The 19,382-nt window shown below is 48.1% G+C and overlaps 1 protein-coding gene across 9 annotated transcripts in view; it reads right to left on the bottom strand.

Moving 5' to 3' along the window:
- The window catches only part of ATP6V0A1 (ATPase H+ transporting V0 subunit a1), a 55,524-nt gene that overhangs the window by 2,998 nt on the left and 33,144 nt on the right, over nucleotides 1-19,382 (bottom strand). For 4 of the 9 annotated variants that reach the window (XM_061391858.1, XM_061391857.1, XM_061391860.1 and 1 more), the window contains exons 13-21: nucleotides 19,088-19,245; nucleotides 18,545-18,635; nucleotides 16,031-16,149; nucleotides 14,992-15,208; nucleotides 14,517-14,624; nucleotides 9,802-9,909; nucleotides 8,818-8,835; nucleotides 4,455-4,572; nucleotides 3,989-4,160 (exon numbers count right to left, since the gene is read on the bottom strand). In XM_061391858.1, the coding sequence (XP_061247842.1) occupies nucleotides 3,989-4,160; nucleotides 4,455-4,572; nucleotides 8,818-8,835; nucleotides 9,802-9,909; nucleotides 14,517-14,624; nucleotides 14,992-15,208; nucleotides 16,031-16,149; nucleotides 18,545-18,635; nucleotides 19,088-19,245 (1,109 nt within the window). Of the gene's footprint in view, nucleotides 1-3,988; nucleotides 4,161-4,454; nucleotides 4,573-8,817; nucleotides 8,836-9,801; nucleotides 9,910-13,612; nucleotides 13,688-14,516; nucleotides 14,625-14,991; nucleotides 15,209-16,030; nucleotides 16,150-18,544; nucleotides 18,636-19,087; nucleotides 19,246-19,382 lie in introns of all 9 variants that reach the window. The other 5 variants (XM_061391862.1, XM_061391859.1, XM_061391863.1 and 2 more) reach the window with 3 other exon arrangements.

Here is a 19,382-nt window from a genome sequence, read left to right as displayed (position 1 = left end):
CATGTACAGCCAGACCGTGGGCAAGTCACCTTGGGGTCTGTGAGGTATCTGACCTCTGGCTGACTCATCACACAAACAGTTCTGATCCAAACTGGCTCAACAGAGAAGCTGCAGATGTGTTCACAGGCCCAATGGGTCAGAAGCAGAGGTCTCTTGCCATCACCCTGCCTGCTTCATGTGTATCAGGGGACCCAGGCCTGGGAGGGGGGCACACACATTCTACTGTGTGAGCGGATGCGCGGTCCCCCTCGCCCACTAGCTGCCACTTAAGGACTTAGGGTGGTGCCCAAGGGGACACTGTGGGTATTTCAAGGCCAGTGTGGCTCCACTTCTTGGTCGTGCTTGCCCCAACCTCCCAGTACAAAGCTGGAAAGCAGTTTCCTTGCTGGTCTCTCCCCCGCACCCCCCGGCCCCAGCCAGGAACTGTGTGCTTCCTGAGAAAGTACAGACATGAAGTCCTCTGTGCCGGGGCGCGGCGGGACCTTGCTGGCTGCCCTGTCAGTCCTTCCTTCTCGGGGGCGGGGGTGGGGGCGGCTCTGCTTGGGACGCCTCCAGGGCCTTACCACGCCCCAGGCCACTAAAATGCATCTCCAACTCTGCAGCTTCGAGGAGAGCCTCGGGCAGTCGGGCGGGGCTGTGTCACTCTGCCAGCTCCCACACCTGGCAAAGGCCACCCAGTGGCCCGGAAGGACTGACGGGGAGTCCCTGGAGAGAGCACCCCTGCTACGTGACAGAAATCTTGTTTTCTTGAGTGAATGAAGGGAGAAAGCCTGGACCTTCCCTGCTGGGGTGTGGCCGACGGGAGGCGGTTTTAGAAAGATGGTCCTGTCCTGATCTGAGCAGTGCTGGGCCTGCAGCACACAGCCAGCCGATGACCCCCGTGCGGGGCCGTGAGGTCAGCCCAGGGGGCTACATTTCAGGGGTGTTCATGCTCCTGAGCAGCCACTCCCTCAGCCACCGCGGTGTCTGGCTGTGGTGCCACTGTATTCCTTACAAACTGGCCCCCAAATCTGCCCCTTTAGCCCCCCGTCTGAGTGTGCATGTGGAACCTGCTAGGCAGGAAGGGATGAGGTTCCTGTGAAGGTAGGTCATGGGGCAACAAGTTTTCTATTAACATCAATCTGGTGTCCACAGTTCAAACCACAAATCGCACCCCTGCCTTTGCCTTTTCTGAGGAAGAAAAGACCTTTCATTAATTATGGTGGGCACGAAGGCCACGCTGCACAGTTGGTGGGGGAAAAGACAGACAGACGCAACTCAGGAGGAGACAGAATGAGCACGTGGGTGCATGAATTCACCTGCTGTTTTCACATGTCCTTCACCTCCTCATGTCCCTACATGACCCTCAGTCTCAAGGTTTATCCTTGTTATCAAGTCAGATGGTTTTCTTCTTGTTCGCACCAAAGAGACCCAGAACCTGTGTAATGGGGCAGTCCTTGCAGCAGATTCAAGAAAGCCCAGCTGAACACTAGGGGTAAAGTGACAGGTATGAAGATGCCCAGGCTGGAAGCCAGGAAAACACTGCAGCAATGTCCCTGCAGCCATTTTCAGCCGGCCCAGCTGTTTCCACCCCTCACAGGATGGTCGTAACTCAGAATGCCTGCAGTCTGGAGATCCTCGGGGCACGTCCACACTCAGCCAGGAGGGGGTGCACGAGCACCAGCTTCATTCACTCCTTCCTAGTGGCAGGGGAAAACAAAGGCCTCCAGGGAAGCGATTCTCAAAGTTGCACAAAGGAATTTTCACTGCTGTTTTTTTCCTTTCCTATCCAAAATTTCCACTACCAAACCACCACCACCCTGCAAGTATGATACAGTGTTTGATGAGCCTATTCCTTGCAAACTACGTCTGGGAGGCATTCAAGTGGTCTCATGTGCCTCCCCTTGGGTCTCTCTTCTAACAGACTGAAGCAGAGCGCTTATAGGGGCCACAGCCCTCTCCGCAGGGCAGCTCCATCTGCATTTGACCTCAGGTTTGATGCGCCAGGGCACCAGGACAGTCACTTGGTCTGTGCATTATTTCCTATTTAACTGCAGCAACCTTGTCACATGGACATTATCCTCTTTTCACAGGAGAGAAAGTGAGGTTCAGAGAGGCAAGGGCTGTCCTCAGGGGTGCCCAGCCAGTGCCAGCAGAGCTGGAATTTAAACTAGGGTCACCCGATTCTGAAGCCTGCTCACTCGCCACCTGTTACTTCCTCAGGCTCATTCATAAGGACTTTCATTCGAAGCCCACAGGTGAGTCTGAGGAAGAAGAATCCTTCTGGCAGCAAAGCATGACCTCCAATCGCCACCGTTCACCCTGGACATCGGGCCCAGGCGGCCCCTCCCTGCTCCATGTGGGCCTGGCTCACTGCTCTGACAGGTCTTCCCCAGCTCCTTGACTGCGCCCCGCTGACCTGGGGGTAGGTAATGGGCTCCCTACTCGGGCTTGAGTCCAGGTAGGTTGGTCACTGTTCCCTGGAGCCCAGTGCTCAAGAAACAGAGAAGTGAATAGGAAAGGAAGGAAGCCAAGAGGGTAAGACCAAGTGAGTCACCACAGGCTGGCAGCACTGGGTGGTGAGGAAGTGTGCTGGGGCGAGCGTGTGCTGATAAGCTGAGAGCGGGTAGTGCGCCAGCAGTCGGGCCACTGGGCCGGGCCAGACTCCTGGCTCCCAGTAAACAACAGCTGGGCGGCGAGGGGACGTGGGGGAGGAGAGGACCAGGCCCAGAAAGCACGGTGTCCTGACGCCGATTCTCCTAAAGGAGCTTTTGAGGGAAGAGTCAGTCCCGGCCACGGCTCCCCCGGCCACGGCTCCCCCTCCCACGCCTCACCTTCCCCTCTGTCATTCAGAACAACAAATGGTGGAATCTTTGAGCAGGCTCAGCTGAAAACAAGTCAGGCGAGAAAAAAAACAAAGATAAGGGGAGTGGGGAAGAGGTTTCTCAGGTTCAGATTTCAGTTTTCTTCAGGTTTTGAGAAGCAATGAAAAGAGTCACAGCCCTCTCTCCTGACCCTGAGATCATGAACACTACAGATCATCTCGTCTAGGGAGCCCAAAGGGAAGGGCAGTGAGTCTGTGAGCCCCTAAACTGGCACAGCTGTGTGTGCACACTTCAGGTCTAAAGCTTCCAGAGCCGATGGACCCCAAAAGAGAGAGAGAATCACAATGTAAAGGGAGATTTAAGGAGACAGGGTTTGAGGTCAGGTAGTCAGATAAAGTACGGTACAGCCAGTTTTCAATATAAACATGTCCCATGGACATCTGGGAAATACTAAAAAAAAAAAAAAAAGCTCATTGTTTATCTGAAATCTAAATTTAACTGAGGGCTCTGTAATTTTATTTGTTAAATCTGCCAACCTTACTCTAAAATCATGGAGTCACAGTCCAGACCAGACCCCAGCTCTCCACTCCGCAGGACTGAGCCACTTCCATACACAGCCATTAAGAGCCACAGACAACATTCAAGAAAGAAAACAAACAAATCCAAAACCTGCCCTTCTGAAGAGATGGCTTTAGTGTACCGAGCAACATGCTCTGGAACAGGAATCCCCCTACTCACACAGAGCTGCCAGGGTCCTACCTAAAGACACTGGCGCCATGACAGGATAAGGGGACAAGACACGGGCAGAGTGTGCTCCAGCGCCTCCCTGGCCTTAGAATCTATTCCACAGCTGCTTTCATTGCTCGGAAGACAGGAAAGAGTTAAATGCCAGTGCAAAACCCCAAACAAAGACCCCAGAAGATCTCTGAAGCCATAATCAGGACATTGAAGAAGGCTGAACACAGGCGCACAACTGACAGCACACCAGGGCCCCCTCCCTGGAGGCTGGGAGAGTGAGCTGTGCTGTTCAGAGCACACTTCCTGGGGCTCACCACCAAGCATGTCCTTGGGCATGATGATGTGCAAGCAGACACTTCCTAGCGTCTTCAGATTTTGGACCAGCGTAAAACCACCCTCTGTGCAGCTAAGGACACGTTCCCGCCCCAGCCCCCTCTTCCCCTCACCAGTGTAACCGCAGCGCATGGAGAAAGGCTGAGAGGCCCTCCATGATCAGGAGGATGGCCACAGTCAGGGTGGCGAAGGCGGCAAAGATGAAGAACAGCGCCAAGCCCCCGGCCAGGCTCTTCACCTTCAGGCCGATGTGGATCACCATGGTCCAAAGCACCTCGGACAACTCTGGGGATGGGGAGAGACAGGACATCGGTTCAGTCGGGCTGGGGGTGCTGCAGGCCATGCACCTCGCTCTCCATCTCCCCACTGCAGTATGCCCTGCCCCGTGGCTTCCTGCGACCTCAACAGCTAACCTGGCAAAAGTGTGGATCCTCCCAGCGGGATGTCACTCTCCTGGGATTCGGGAGTCCATAATTCCAGAGCCCTAAGGTAATGTCCACTCTCTTTAAGCCCCCAGTGGAGGGAGTGCCCAAGCAAGAGGGACAGACATGGCTTCTGACCCGAGAGAAATACACTCACGTGCATGAGCGAGGCTGAGGGCCCAGAGCCGCAGGTAGGAGGCGGTGTTGGAGATGCAGCCCAGGCAGTACTCGATGGTGTGGATGGCCTGGTGCACCATGGTGTCCCCAAAATCAAACTGTCAGGGGAGGAAATCAGACAGCAGAAATGAGGCGGGGAGGGGAGCGTGCAGGGGTCTGAGTGCTGGCATGAATGGCTACCTGGGCTCAGAGCCCCTGGTGCTGAATTCCTGGTGGGGACACTTCGGTGGGGCCACCCCTGGAAATCCTGCCTGGCTGGGCCCCCAGCTGGGCCCCCCCGCCCCTCAAAATACTACACTGTAATGAACTATATCTTAATGGGACTCTTCTTAACACATATGCTTCTTCTCCCCACTAGGCTGTCAGCTCCGGAGTGGGGTGCACGTTGGGGTAAGAGCTGTCTGGCAGCTCTGTTCCGGCTTGACTTCCACCTCGTGGAGCCTGAGGGCAGAGCACCCTGCTCTCAAAGAGCCAGGAGGGCAGGAAGGGCTCTTCCCTGGGATGCGCATCAGGTGACAGGCCACCAGGCTGCAAACTGCCTGGAGGAGACTAAACCTCCGCAGCCCCTTCTTATCTTCCCAACATGTGGGCAGCAGGGTCACTCCCTTCTACTTTAGAGACTTCTGAAAAGATCACACAGGGACATTTTGGCAAAGTTTTACAAATTCCTACTCGGGCAGGTGATGAAGGTTATCTTTTAGGTCTGTTTTCCTCACGCTCCCTTTCTTCCGGTTTTCCTTTCAACGTCACAGATCATTTCCAGCATAAGGAGGAGGGGTTGTGGGGAGCTTCCTGTTAGGCCTGCTCAGGGTCCAGCCCTAGGTGTGCTTCTGGGCCTCATTCTCCCAGGTGGCGCCACAGCCACTAAAGGCCAGGAGGCAGGCAGCCCCTCCTGACAGGGCCCAGAGCGGACCCAGTAAGCAGAGGGCTGCTGCCCAAGCAGCAGCTCGGCTTTCCAAGCCTGCCTTGCCTGCAGGTCAGAGTCCGTTTTTCACCAGTTTCTTTCCAGATTCACATGACTTGACCCCCAAAAGATACCAGAAAGAACTACCTTGAGAAACATCATGAGGGCAGAAGAGGGCTGGGCTGGCTGGTGAAGCGCTAACAGCCAAGGCCTCACGAGCATGGCCAGTGGCGAGGGGGGCCAGGTCCAACACGCTATCTCTGGCAATCGCCTCATTTTCCCTCACCCTTATCTATACCAAGAGTATTTCTGGGCTTTTCTTCTGAAATAGGCTCTTGCAAAGTCTTCTAGTTACCCTGAAAACTAGGGTAACCATAGTTACTCCAATCCTGACAATGTTGTTAAGAGCTTTTTGCCACCACTGCTGGCTGTCACCCCACAGTCCACGCTCCAGGGAAGGACAGGGTCCCCATCTCCATGGAGCGCAAGGCTTTACTAAGAGCTCCGTGAAAGCAGTGACTGTGGGCGCCCTTAGAGAGATGGAAGAGGAAGCTTTTCTCCAGGCGTTACCCTTGCTTTCTCTCTTTCACTCCCAACTTCCTACTCTGTAACCGTGGGCAAGTTTTCACACCTGTATACTGGGGGGTGGGGTGTGGAAGAGAGTAAGTGGGCTGAGAATTAAGTAAGAAACCAGCCAAGCAGTTGGGAGTCTGTCACTGCCCAATGTGAGTCAGCTACAACCGACTGGGAGCCACCGCAGACGCCCTAATCCTCTACCCGCCTCCTGGCCGCCCCACCATGCCTGTTCCTCATGCTGCGCCCTCTTAGCTCCACATAGCTCCCAGGCTTGCTCCCCTTAGCTCCCGGGCACAAGGTCTAACAGACATCCTGTGACTGAGCCTCTGCAGCATCTGCCACCATTGCCTTGCGCTCCTCCTCTCCGTGACACGCTCACTTCCTCTTGGTTTTTCTCTCCTGTAGCACTGCCACTCAGGCCTTCAGTGGCCACCCCGGGAGGAGCTCCCAATGGGCACCTTTACTTCCATGTTGCGGGTTTCCAACCAGCAGTCCACATCTCCTCCTGCCACACCACAGGTGCTTCAAACTCCACACCACCCAAACTGAACTCACTGACTGCTCTTCTCTGACCCTCCAGACCTACTTCTGCTCCTCATCCCGTATCTAACTGGGGTCATAACTAGCGCCCCAGGCACCGGAACCTGGAAGTCGAGCCTGACTTCTCACTCACTCCCACTGCCTGCATTCACGAAGGCCCGAGGACTGCGGCTTTTCCGTCCCCCATCTCTTATTGCTCCCTTCCTTCCCAACTCCCACTGCCAATGCCTGACTTCCCTCCAGACCTCCCTGGTCTTTCCTGACCCCTCTCAGGCTGTGCCCCCACACACACAATACACCCTCTCCCCTTCTCCCCTAGGGTATTCAGCAATGGTACACACTGGGTTACTTGCAGCTTCACCGCCCCTGACGCTCCTTCTTGCCTAATACTCTACTATGGCTGCTGTCTGCCACCTCTAGTCTGACTTCTCACCAGTCCCTCAACTCCTGACTGCGCTCCAGCAAGCTGAAAACTTGTTTATCCCCAAAATGTGTCTTTATGGTAACTACATACTATGGGTCTGCATTCCCTCTGGCCCTCCCTCCAGAGGACTCTGGCTGGACCAGGCCAACCTCAGCAATAATGCCCTTGGGGAACCCTTTCTAGGGGTCCTCTTCCCCACCCCCCCCAGAGTTCTGTCAGGTGCCCTCTTCCTGTGCTCCCACAGCACCCTGGGCACACCTTGATCACAGCATCTGTCACCCAGACTGTCTCCTCAATTAGTCTCGGAGTTCCTTGAAGGCAAGGACTTGGTTTTTTTTCTTCTCTCAGTTCCTGCAGTGCTAAACAGAGTGCTTGGCACATGGAGGGTGACTGAACGAATGGGTTGGATGAATGTTATCTGGTGAGGTGACACAGTAGGGAGAGGTTCCACTGACCCTTGCTGAATGGTCACAGCCTTCAAAGATTTCCCAGACAACTGAGGGGCCGGGCTCTGGTTTGCAGCTGGACAGAGCGCCCCCAGAGAGAGGGTCTGCTGCCTCTACCCGTGATGTATTTAGATATCTGAGACAGTTATCTGAATGTCCTCACCACTTATGATGCTATGGGAAACAATCTCTGAGGGAGTCGGGGGTGGGGCCAGAGACTGGGAAGGCTGAATTCCAGTCCATCTTGTTTGCATGTCCACTCCCCTGGGACAGGGCCACATATAAAAACTGAGCTGGAGGCACTGGTGCTGGAGACAGCCTTACTGGGAGAGGGCTGGGCTCCTCACTGACACGGACGCACTCCCACCTGGCACTTCCAGGCGGCTCAGCCTGCGGCCATGCACAGAGAAGTGGTCTGCTAAGGCTGCGGCCATGCACAGAGAAGTGGTCTGCTCAGCCTGCGGCCATGCACAGAGGAGTGGTCTGGAGGAACAGAAGCTCCCAGATACCAGCCAAGGAACCTCTCCAGCCTTCAGGAAGACCGAGCACTGTCTGCTTTCACATAGAATAGCAAAGCCTTTCCCATTCCCATCCCACTGCCCACTTAGCACCAGTAAAGCCAGAAAAGGGAAAGGGTCACAGGTCTGGGTATTTCAGAGAGAAATTTGGGGAGAAGATGCAAACAGTGCAGCAATGCCTATTAAAAACCCAATTCAAAATGTGTATACTGCTAAGCGAATCAGGGCCGAGCTAGAAGGCCTTCTAGTCTGGCTGTGGCCTGAACATTTAGCCAACTTTCTACTCTGTTACTCTCTATGTGTGGCTGGGATAATATGAACTCCTTGCATGCAGATGGACTGTTTTTTTCTGGGATGCATCCTAGAGGCAAAGCCCCCTTTTGAAAGCTGTCTGTCTTCTAACTGGGTCACATGGAGGTAAAGGTGACCCCCAGCAAAGGTCCAGCATTCTCACTCCAAGCATCATCAAGCCGATGAGGGCAGCAGGAAGAGGTGGGCGGCATCTCAGGGAGGAAGGGTGAGCTTTCCCATAAGCACTCAGAGGAGCAAGGAGGAAATGGTTACCCCCAGGGCAGAGCGACCATCATAGCATCACAGAGAGGAAGGCAGAGGCCAACAGGGTTTAACTCCCAAGGGGAGTCACTTCAAGAATGCCAGTGCAGACATTACTTGCAGCTCCTTGTAAAGCCATTCTCAAGGCATTAGATCAGCAAAGTCAATGAAACAGAGACAGAGGTGACTGACATGAGATGCAGTTAATGGAGATGAGCTTTTTTAGAACACAGATTCACAGACTGGTTAGAGATGGCCAGTGAGATGCAGGGTACACGGGTGTCACGTGGGGCCCCAGGATGCGGCAGGGACAGCAGAGTGATGACAAGGATGGGAAGAGAAGCCCCAGATAAACATGAAGCCAAAGCCAGCTGGTTTCTTACCACTTCATCCTCGGTAGGCTTGAAAACACAAATTTACACTTAGTGGGAAGCCACACCACACACAAGGTCACAAGTCATAAGCACCAGGCTACTCATTGCTGCTTGGTGGGGGTGGGGGACCGCGAATGTTAAATGTTCTAACATATTAGAGACAGGCCTCCTCAGCACAAATGGAAAGCAAGATCAGCAGTGCTTGGAGTGCTGGTACTTATTTTGAAAAGGCATCCCAAGCCTTGCCATTTCTATTTAAAAAAAGTCATACACATGGTAGACGCGGTCAGTCATACTGCACAGTTCAGTCCCCTGGGTCTCCAACTCCTATTCTTTATGCTTTAAGAAGAATATAGTGGATAGATGAGATTCAAAGTTCAGCTCAGAGGCTTTGTCGTACAAACGGTCAGGCAAGGAGACTGATTTAAAAAAAAACTGAGCTTGGAGGTGGTGGTTTAAGGAAAAGTCTAGCATGTTCAGACTTCACCCTCCCTTTAAAAAGTAGGCAAGTAACCCCTTTAAAAGGCTCACGGAACATGTCTGCCATAAGAGCACATTAGTTGAACAGGACTTCAAAAACCCACTGATTGAGGTTCACACGGGAACCAGTCTGAGAAAGGGCAAGGGACGAAGGGGCCACCAAAATTGGCCGGGTTTCTGCTGTCAGAGCTGGGGCACTGGGGCTGGCTCTGCCTCAGTCTGAGCAGAGTGGTCAGTGACTGATTCACGCATAGGGTTACTGCAGGCATTGCAGAACTCAAGAAGCCGGACAACAGAACAAAATTACTACGGGCTCAGCAGGCAACACATGGAGTTTAGAGCAGGGGCCACTGGAAAAAAGCTGAGGGGCCCTAAGAGATTCAGAAGGCAGGCAGATGCTCAGTATTAGTATTTACATCTTTCAAGGAGCAGACAGGAGTGACACCACTTGGGAACACAAGACTAGGGCTGACCCGAGATGGGAGGAGAGGAAGCCCACACCACTGATCTTACCTCCTCTGCGTCCTCTGAATGGGTGGAGAGCTGGTCATGCTGAATAATCTCAGCATCCTCCTCTGTCGGTCCGTTGCCCACCCTGATCCCACCAAAGTTGAGAGTTCCCTACACAGATGAACAGAAAGAGTAGAATTTGCCTGGGCTTTAATGTGACATTCTGTGATGTGGGGAAGGGTGATGGTTAGTACATACAAACCTCAGAAAAGCATATATTCTAACAACAAAAACAAAACCCGCTGATGGAACAGCTAAGTAAAATCAAGCCACTGTTCCCACCCCAACCACCTCTGCCCAGGCCCAGCCTGAACTACATGTACCACCTCAGTCTGATCAGAGGCAACAAGCAGTTTCTGCTGCACCAAGAGACATCAACCTCGCCTCAGCCAATGCCAACTGAGAATCCTGCTTGCATGAAAAGCTTAGTAGGAACAGACTCTCCTAATAAGCGTGGCTCTATCTGTAAAGGCTTCAGTGACCTAACTTTTTCTGGAACTTAAGATTACACTTTCTAAGAGGGAGGGGAGTCAGATGACAGTGATTGCAACCTGGTCGGCTAAGATTTCAACAGGAGCCAGACAGTTTCAGCAACTTCTCCCCCAAATGTACTGGGTCCTTGCCCAGGAACAAAGGACTTTCTAGGTCACACAGAACAGGGAAAAAAGGCTTAATGTACATTAGCTTGCAGCTAGAGAATACTGAGTTAGGCTCCTGTCCTTCAGGGGAGGACTCCGAGTGCTAACACAACTTTTTCACAGGCATGTGGGCAGATGCTGACTAGGTGCCTGCTGCCTCTCACTCCACAGGCGTGTTGAGCAGGGTCCCCAGGACCAGAATTTCTAAGTCAGCCTGATCTGGAAAAGTTTGGGTTTATTGAGGCAAGGAGATTCTTTGGGTACAAAAACCAGGCAGAACTGGGGTTAAGTGTGGCAGATACCAATTAGTGCTAACCTGCCACTAGAGTGAAAAGGAACCAAGGAAAGCGCTCTGAGATCTATGTCACGTGGCTGCCACCCAGGAAGCCAAACAAGGCAAGAGTTCAAAGACTGCTCTCCTGGAAGATGGCCTCCAAGCAGCACGAGCGACAATACGCAAGCGGTTTGGGACAGCCACCCCAAGGTCCCCACTCGTTGTTTCACCTCTGGTGTGCATCTCTGACCACAGCATACGACCACCGACCCTCCAGGTTTGGGCAGATTCTCTCTTTTCTTCTAGTAATGGTTCTCATGTGCTCGTCAGAGAACCGGCTGAATCAGAATCACCTTGAAAGCTGCATTTCATTAAATAGACAGTCTCGAATATCACCTCTAGAAATGGTAAATTTCATAGGTCTAGGGTGGGGCCTAGAAAATCTGTATCTTAAAAAATATTTCCCCAAGGACAAACTGTATGATCGTTTTGATTGTCTACCAAAATTGAAAAAGCGTGTCCCCCAAAATGCATGCACCCTTTAAGACAGTAAGCCCACTGCTAGGAACATCTATACCTGTGAAGTTTTATCAGGATACAAGGACAAGGATGCTGTATTATTTGGAACAGCAAAGAATTGGGAACAACCACCAGAGCCATCTATAAGAGGATGGTTACATAATTTTAGCACATCTGACAGTCCTGCGGACTGCTGGGCAACTCTAAGGGTACTGTGATGAAACAGTAAGTCAAGGGGCAGAAGAGCGCTACAATTTAAAACCCAACTGCTAATGTGTTTTAAATAGATATACCCGTACATACGTATATACGTACTTCTATCAATAGATGACAGATATATGCTGATATTGGCAGAAAAAAATTGAAAGGCAAAATTCCCCACTTGCTAACAATAGCCTGGAGGAGGAGGTGGGGGAAGCTTCACTGTCAGTACTGTTTGCAGCCCTAACCAAGTGCACCTATTGCTTTGCTTTTAGTTTTTCGTGTCAGGAGGGGGTGACACATAATGCCATGAGGAGTCATGGCATTATGGGCAATCTCTATGTCTTCCTCCCCTTCTCTGTTCTAACACCTAAGAAACAAGTTCAAAGTTCACCAGATGATTCTGATGCGTAGTCAGATCTGGGAACTGCCCCAGGCACCTCCAGGTTGTGTAACTATTACACCTGATGACCCCCGAGAGGCGGACTGAACATGTAACACAAGTGTACACTCTGCAGCATCTTCTGCACCACACTGGTGACAGGATAGGACTCCTGCGTATCCTTGGGTGGGTCCTTGGGTGCCTGGGTTGAGGAAGCAGGCTTTAGGGCCTAAAGCATAAAGTTGTTTCTGAAGTTTTCCCCAACCAGCAGATAAAGTGAGGGGGCAGCCAGGTTAAACCTCCCAGCCGGACAGAATAGGTGTCCCTTCGGAACAGAGGAAGTGTGAGTTACAGGAAGGGAGCTGAGACACACACATCAGCAGAAAGAAGAAAAGAAAAAATTAAAACTATGACACACTGCTTACAGACAACCAAGAGGACAGGGGACGGAACAAAACCAGATCTGTGTTCATATCCTCAGCTCTTAGGGTCAAGAATCTAGGGCCTCATAATGGAATGATCATTCTGATGCATTCAGGCTGCTCTCCAGAAATAGATGTTTGGCTAAAGAACCAGTGGGCTAAGGAGTCCCTCCGAATGAGCAGGTTTCCTGACCGGAGACTTTTAACTTGGACAGTATCACAGAAGAGGATGCTAGATTTAAAAGCATCAAGACTGATGCAGCAGAAGCACACTTTAAACTAAGACTAGAAGAAAGAAGAGCACATGGGAAGAATGTCAATACATGGACAGTATGTGCTTTAGGGTATTTTTCCCCCTCTCATAAAAGAGAATAAGTCCCCATTTGAAAACAATTTTAAGCAGCCACATTTAAATATCTTCTGATTCAAGATATCAGCCTTTTTAGACTAGTTCTAGAAGAATAATTAGTTTTTGGAGTTAAAAGGATCAGGAACACCTAATGAAGTAAATGGTCACCATCTAAATATTTCATTTATTTAAAAGAGTATGTTGCCACTAGAATACAATAGAACATGAAGAACCGCTACTGGTGAGATTTCAAAAATATTACAGATTCATTATTACCTAGAATAGATTGGGCTAATTTGGTATTAGTACATTATAAGATTTTGGTTAAGAGATGTTTTAAGGACAAATAATGAAATGCTTAAGGTTCAAAGGCTGTCACTGAATCATGAGCTAGCACTGGAAGAAGGAAAGACTGAAACAGAAGATGACTTTGTTATAACACCAAGTGGAAAGTACACGAGACACATGGCAGGGATGAGGTCTCAATGAACAGCTGAGGATGTGAGGGCTTCTGAGTCTCTCACAGAAAAGGAGACACGTACAAGTCTCCACTGGAAAGAGAGTAAGTCACAGCTAACGTGGACCAAATGTCCAAGCATCACTTTGAAGCAGATCTTGAAAGTGGAGGGAAATCAATTCAAGAATCACAGGGATGTTCTCACTCCATGATGAAAAAAATCATCCAACACAGGGTCACAAAATGCACACATGACAATGGATGAGTCCAAGAGCTGCCCTCTTGGATTAAGATGATGGGCTTGGAGAGGGTATGACAAACGCCCTGCGTTCACAGACATGACTGTACTTATACACTGAATGGGAACTTAGTGGACCAATGGTAAAGATGACACTACAGTCTGTTCCTAAGAGGTGGAGGTTTTTTCTGTCATCGTCTCAGTGAGTAACAAGGACAAAATTCCCAAGAGCACACATGGCCCATGCTCTCAACATACTTAGAAAGAATTCTGCTGCACTGTTTGCCACCTCTTTAAACAATATGTGATGGTTTGTTGGTTTTAATTCACTCACTGTTGCAGCCGCTGCTGCCTCTAGTCCCTGTTGGCTCGGGGTTGGGCTGACTGGGGCCTCCACAGGTTGCCCTTCCTGATAGTGAATGGGAGAAAAGAGGAAGGGAGAAGGAAACAAGAGAGGGAGGGAGTGAAAGGGCAGACGAATGGAGGGCACATGGAAGGATGGAGATGGTCAGAAAAGGGAGAAGGACGGTCTGGTAACTCAGCTGCTCTCCAACAGGAGTAACAATCTAACAGCCGTATGAGAGTCATGCAATACGATCTTTTAGGCTTTACCAGGCAATGTAATAAGTAAGCATTACTACAGTGCCAGAAACGGGTATTTGGCAACTTAAGTGTGTGCGTGTGTGTATGTGTGTGTGTAATTCAGATGCACGCAAACATAAAGTAAGCACAAGTACATATGCAGCTTTTTTAAAAAGAAAAAACGTCAATGTGCTTTAGACCAAATCTTTCCCTACACCAGATGTTTTGGCTGGTGAAAGTATCACGGTCTCATTTTAAAAGAAAATGTCTTGGTGTCAGCCCTGTGGTTGCCCAGGCAAACCACATGAGTGGGTTCGCCGTCCGCAGCTCCGGCAGCCTTGCTTCAGCTATTGCTGCAGTGAGACGGGCCCAGACCTGGACTGTGCTGAGCACAGCATGAGCAAAGCCCCATCAGGAAAGGTGAAAACTATGACTTGTTCTTGCCCCCTGGACTACTCAAAGCTGAGCATCTGGCTGTCTGAACAGCAATTACATGTTTGTTCTTTTCTTTTCAGCAGGTCCAGGGCTCATGCTGGGATACAACACAAGTGCATTTTAAGAGAATACCGGTTATGCACAACTCATTACATCCAATGAGGAATTGCATTGATTAAAAAAAAAAATCTGGTAACTTTCAGCTACAGAAATATACCCACCAAATGCTTCCTCCTCAAATACTGACGGCGAAGGACCAGTGGTTTAAACAGTAGCATCCAAGGGACACACAGCAGTGCAACCACTACCAGGAAACACTGAATTCCTTTCTGCAAAGTAAGGAGGAAAATGCACGCTGTATTAGTCAAACGTGAAGTTTCCAACTCTAGCAGAGATTTTCCCTAAAATAGTTCTTTCTTACTGATCTAAGAATAAAAAACATAATCCAGTTTCTCAAAATAACTAGATGTTGCAGCAAAGCCCAGGTTTGTCCCATAGAATGGGAGTTATAAATTCCACTCTGCCTGGATACAGAAAATTACAGTTGACTCTCCCAAAGAATAAGACTGGGTTGAATTTAGATCTGAATGCGTGGACTGAAAAGGAGTTTTAAAGGCTTCTTTCAGGTCACAGAAACATCTGGCTTCCTGACCTAGGACAACAACCTGAGAAAAGTCCACCTCTAGATTGACGCACCTGTCCAGAATACAGCATTGAATTACCAGAGTCCCCGTAGGAAAAGAGGAACATATTTATGAAATGGATCAGAAGGCTTGGTGCTTTCTCCGATGTCTTAGCATTATAGGCCGTCCACTTGTAAAAAATAAGGATAACCAAGTAACCAAACAAAGAGGTCATGAAGATTATTTCTGGAATAAATCCAAAGTAGATATTCAGGGGCTTCTTGAAGTAGCTAAAAATTAAGACAGAAAAAAATGTTAACAGTGAACAGACCGCGGATCACCTCATACCAAGTGGACTGCTCTCCCTAGACTTTCTACCTAACTTTCCATCAATTCTGTGTTTAAGAATTGAACACTTTAAGAAGTGACAGCCAGAAGCACTAGAGGCAATAGAGACAGGCAGGATTAATGACTACTTTCAAACTTTTGAACCTTGAACAGTTCTAATACCATCCCCGTCAATCCCTCGTGAGAAAGAGAAGGGAAAATCAAGTACCTTCTGAGACTACAATTCACAAGTTTATGTGAGTTACACATCATGGGAAAAAACATAACTTCCATTTTGATGAAAATTACACAAGGTGGTGTTTTGGTGTTTTTTTTTGGTGTTTTTTTTTTTAACAAAGATCTTGAGAACAATTGTATGTTGTCTGCTCAGTGGCTCAGTCATGTCCGACTTTTTACAGCCACATGGACTGTAGCCTGCCAGGCTCCTCTGCCCATAGGATTTTCCAGGCAAGAATACTGGAGTGGGGTGCCATTTAATACTTTAGAGGATCTTCCCGACCCAAGGATCAAGCCTATGTCTCTAGTGTCTTCTGCACTGGCAGGCAGATTCTTTACCACTAGCGCCACCTGGCAAACTCATACATTGTTAAGGGACTGATATTAATAAGCAAGCTTCATTTGAAGAAGTTAAGATTTTTTTTAAAGGCACTTCAATAGAGAACAGTGCTCTGAGTTATTATTTCCTCCTAAAGGTATTATGACTTCTTCAGGCAAAAGCACTATCTGAACTGTGTGAATTCTTAGGACAAGACAGAGCAACTCACGTGTGGTTGAAAAGGCTCAGGCTGACTCCAAACAACATGTGGATGATACCAAGGATAACAGACATCTTCATCTTAAAGGAGTTGAGGAAGGTCAGTTTATTGGTAGCAATGTTCCAAATCTATCACATCCCAAGAAGACAGAAGGCATTACAAACAGTTCTCAAATGGAAAAATATTTACCTACTGTTGAAAAAGTTTTTTTTTAATTGTGGAAATTCTAAACATACATACAAGCAGGGAGAATAACATAACAAACTCCTATGTACCTATGGCCTAGCTGCAGTGATTAATTATTGACTTCTCATCAATCTTGCTTCATCATTACCTCACCTATGCCCCACCTCTATATTATTTTGAAGCAAAATCCAGATATCATATCCTTTTACCTGTACATATTATATTTCAGCATGGATCTCTAAAAGGTAAGAGCTCATTTTAAAAACATGACCACAAAGGACTTCTCTGGTGGTCCAGTGGCTAAGACTCTGTGCTCCCAAGGCAGGAGGCCTGGGTTCAATCCCTGGTCAGGGAACTAGATCCTGCCTCCTGCAACTAAAGATCCTGCATGCCACAACTAAAGAACCTGCTTGCTGCAACAAAGACTCAAGACCCCACATGCTGCAGCTAAGACCTGGTGCAAAAAAAAAAAAAATCACCACAGTACTGTCGTAACACCCCAAAGCATTAACAATGATTTCTTTAATACCATGGAATCATTAATATTCAGATTTCCCTGATTGCATCCATATTTTTAAAAATAATTCATTTATTCAAAGTAGAGTCCAATAAGTCACTGTATCACGTGACTGCTGATAGGGTTTTTAAGTCTCTATAGCTTCTCCCTGGAGCTCTCCTTTTTTATTCATTACAAAATATTTGTTGAAGAAATTGGGGACATTTATCTTCTAGATGCTGGCTGAAACCCAGTGGTGCTGACCTTCCATTATTTTTAAATATTAATTGCCTTCAGCTTTGTCGCGTAAGGCCTGGACGCCTGTAAAATCTTCCTGACAGTTCTGTCTCCACTTTGCCCATCAGAGTGTTTCCCCTAAGTAATGACTCTGAGGCAGCCATGTCCCTAGGCCAAAACCTCCAAGAATCCCCATCACCTCTGAGACCAAAAGCAAACTCTGTAACCTGTTAGGCCAGATCTTCCACCATCTAGCCCAGCATCTTTTTTTCTGAACTAGCCTCTTCATGAAGAGTTCATCCTCAGTGACCTCTAACCTGAAAACTTCTGGCTGGTTCTCTCTGCAGCCCCAATCTGGCCTGAGCTTTTGCAACTCCAACTGCCTGATGGACATTTATACCCGGGTGACCCACAGGCACTTTAAACTCAGTACCTACCCTGTAAGCATCAAATGTCTGCAACAACAACAACAACAAAACCTCTGTAACTACAGAACATTACAGAAATGTGAGATAGTATTATTATTAGATTCCAAGCTGTTTGAGGGTAGGAGCTATGTCTTAGAATGATGTATTTCACTAGCAGCTGCTACACCTTATAGACAATAGGGATTCAGTAAACATCTGTTAAATGCACATATGAAATGTTATGAAATATCTCCAAGTATCAGTTTCCTTATCTGTATGGCACAGACAGCAGTCTCTACCTGATAGAATTGTTTGGGGATAAATAAGATATGCTGAGGGTTCAGTACAGTACCTGGTCCATAGTAAGCATTTCAGTAACATTAGCTTCTATAAAAATTAAAATAATTCACTTTTTATCTCCCTACCTCTATGCTTTTGCACATACTTCTCTTCATCTATAACAATCTGCAATATTTTTCAAAGGCCAGATTAATTCCTTTATTTTTTTAATAAGAAACCTCAATCTTTCTGGCAATGATCTGCTTTTCCTCTGGAATTCTGTAATCCTTACAATCTAATGCTTAAATTCCTCCCTACCTCCTTTGTTTAAGCACATAACACAAAAGATTTGATCCCACTTTACTTGCTTACACATTCGAAAAAAACAAAACAAAACAAAATTCTGGGACAAGTTTTATAAGAATGCTAATCTAAAATCCATAGAAAAGAGCTATTTTTGCTTTATTAAAACATCTGCTAAAAATAAAAATGAAACTAAGTCAAACAGAAATAAACTGGGAAGGAGTCTTGAAAAATCAATCTTCCCAGAGTCAGTATTATTAGCCATCTCTAAAGTAAGTCATGCAGGAAAAATAACATGGCTCCCCAAGGCATCTGGGTCTCTTGAGGCTTTAAAGTACTCTGGACAGATACACTGAGGTTTTCTAAAAATATGTAACCTAAAACTCCAAAAAAACTATTTATCTTCATTTTCATTCTTTCACTTCTGGGTTTCATTTAAAGATTTTGGTGTTAGAGATTTCTCTGGCAGTGCAGTGGTTAAGACTCTGCACTTCCAATGCAGGGGGTGCAGGTACAATCCCTTTTTGGGGAACCAAAATTCCAAAAGCCATGTGGCATGGCCAATTAAAAAAAAAACAACTTCATGTCAGACATATAGAAAAGAAGTGCTCTTACTGGATCGATGCCAAAAGGATATGGTCCACCAAAAACTCCAGTGACGGCTGGGTTCAGCTGGAGGACAGGGTTCCCCCGAAGTGTCTCTTCCCTACCGTGTTAGGAGAAAACCAGCATTTATTTTTTTATCAAGAGAGGGAATCACTGTGATCCAAAAACTGATCCCCAGAGAAACTACTATAAGCTACCTTGTCTTTTCAGTAACAGAGGAGGGATTAGTATTAGAGAGTGAGAAGGGATCATAGATAACAAAGAGAAAGATTAAACATACATACAAGACCAGGTAGGGAAATCGGGAGACCTGCTTTTAACTTACAAAAAGAATCAATGTGCCTAAATTACAGTTTCAGTTCCTTGATACTACTGAACAAATCACAAAGCATTTCCCAGGCTAGAGCATAGATAAGAGGAGACACTACATTCTTTTGGAACAGAAACAGTGTCAAACACTTCCTAAAGAAGTGCTGGTTTACCACTTATCTGGAAATCCAGAGCTGGACGTGAAAGGAATAAGCTTTGACTTTCAGCTTCTTGGCAACTTACGTCCAGTTGTATATATCGAACATCGGCCGTACGCTCCAGGATGACCCAAAGATATTAAGAGACTTGGAAAAGCAGTCGTTATAGATGAGGCCAGTGTAGATGGAGAACACGCCCATCAACAGAATGATGTACCTGCCGCTGAATATAGTGCTGAACATCTGGGAGCCAGAAGAAAGAGGCCAATGAAACATAATCCCTGCAGCTCAAGTTGTGACAATATCATTCAGAATATACTAGCCCCTTCCTCTCTTGCCACTTTTACCCCATTCTGGGTCAGAGAGCTTGAAGTAAAGAC

Source organism: Bos javanicus, chromosome 19 (genome assembly GCF_032452875.1).
Source record: "Bos javanicus breed banteng chromosome 19, ARS-OSU_banteng_1.0, whole genome shotgun sequence".
NCBI lineage: Eukaryota > Metazoa > Chordata > Mammalia > Artiodactyla > Bovidae > Bos > Bos javanicus.
Note: the sequence above shows the minus strand (reverse complement) of the source record. Positions and strands in the feature narration are given on the sequence as shown.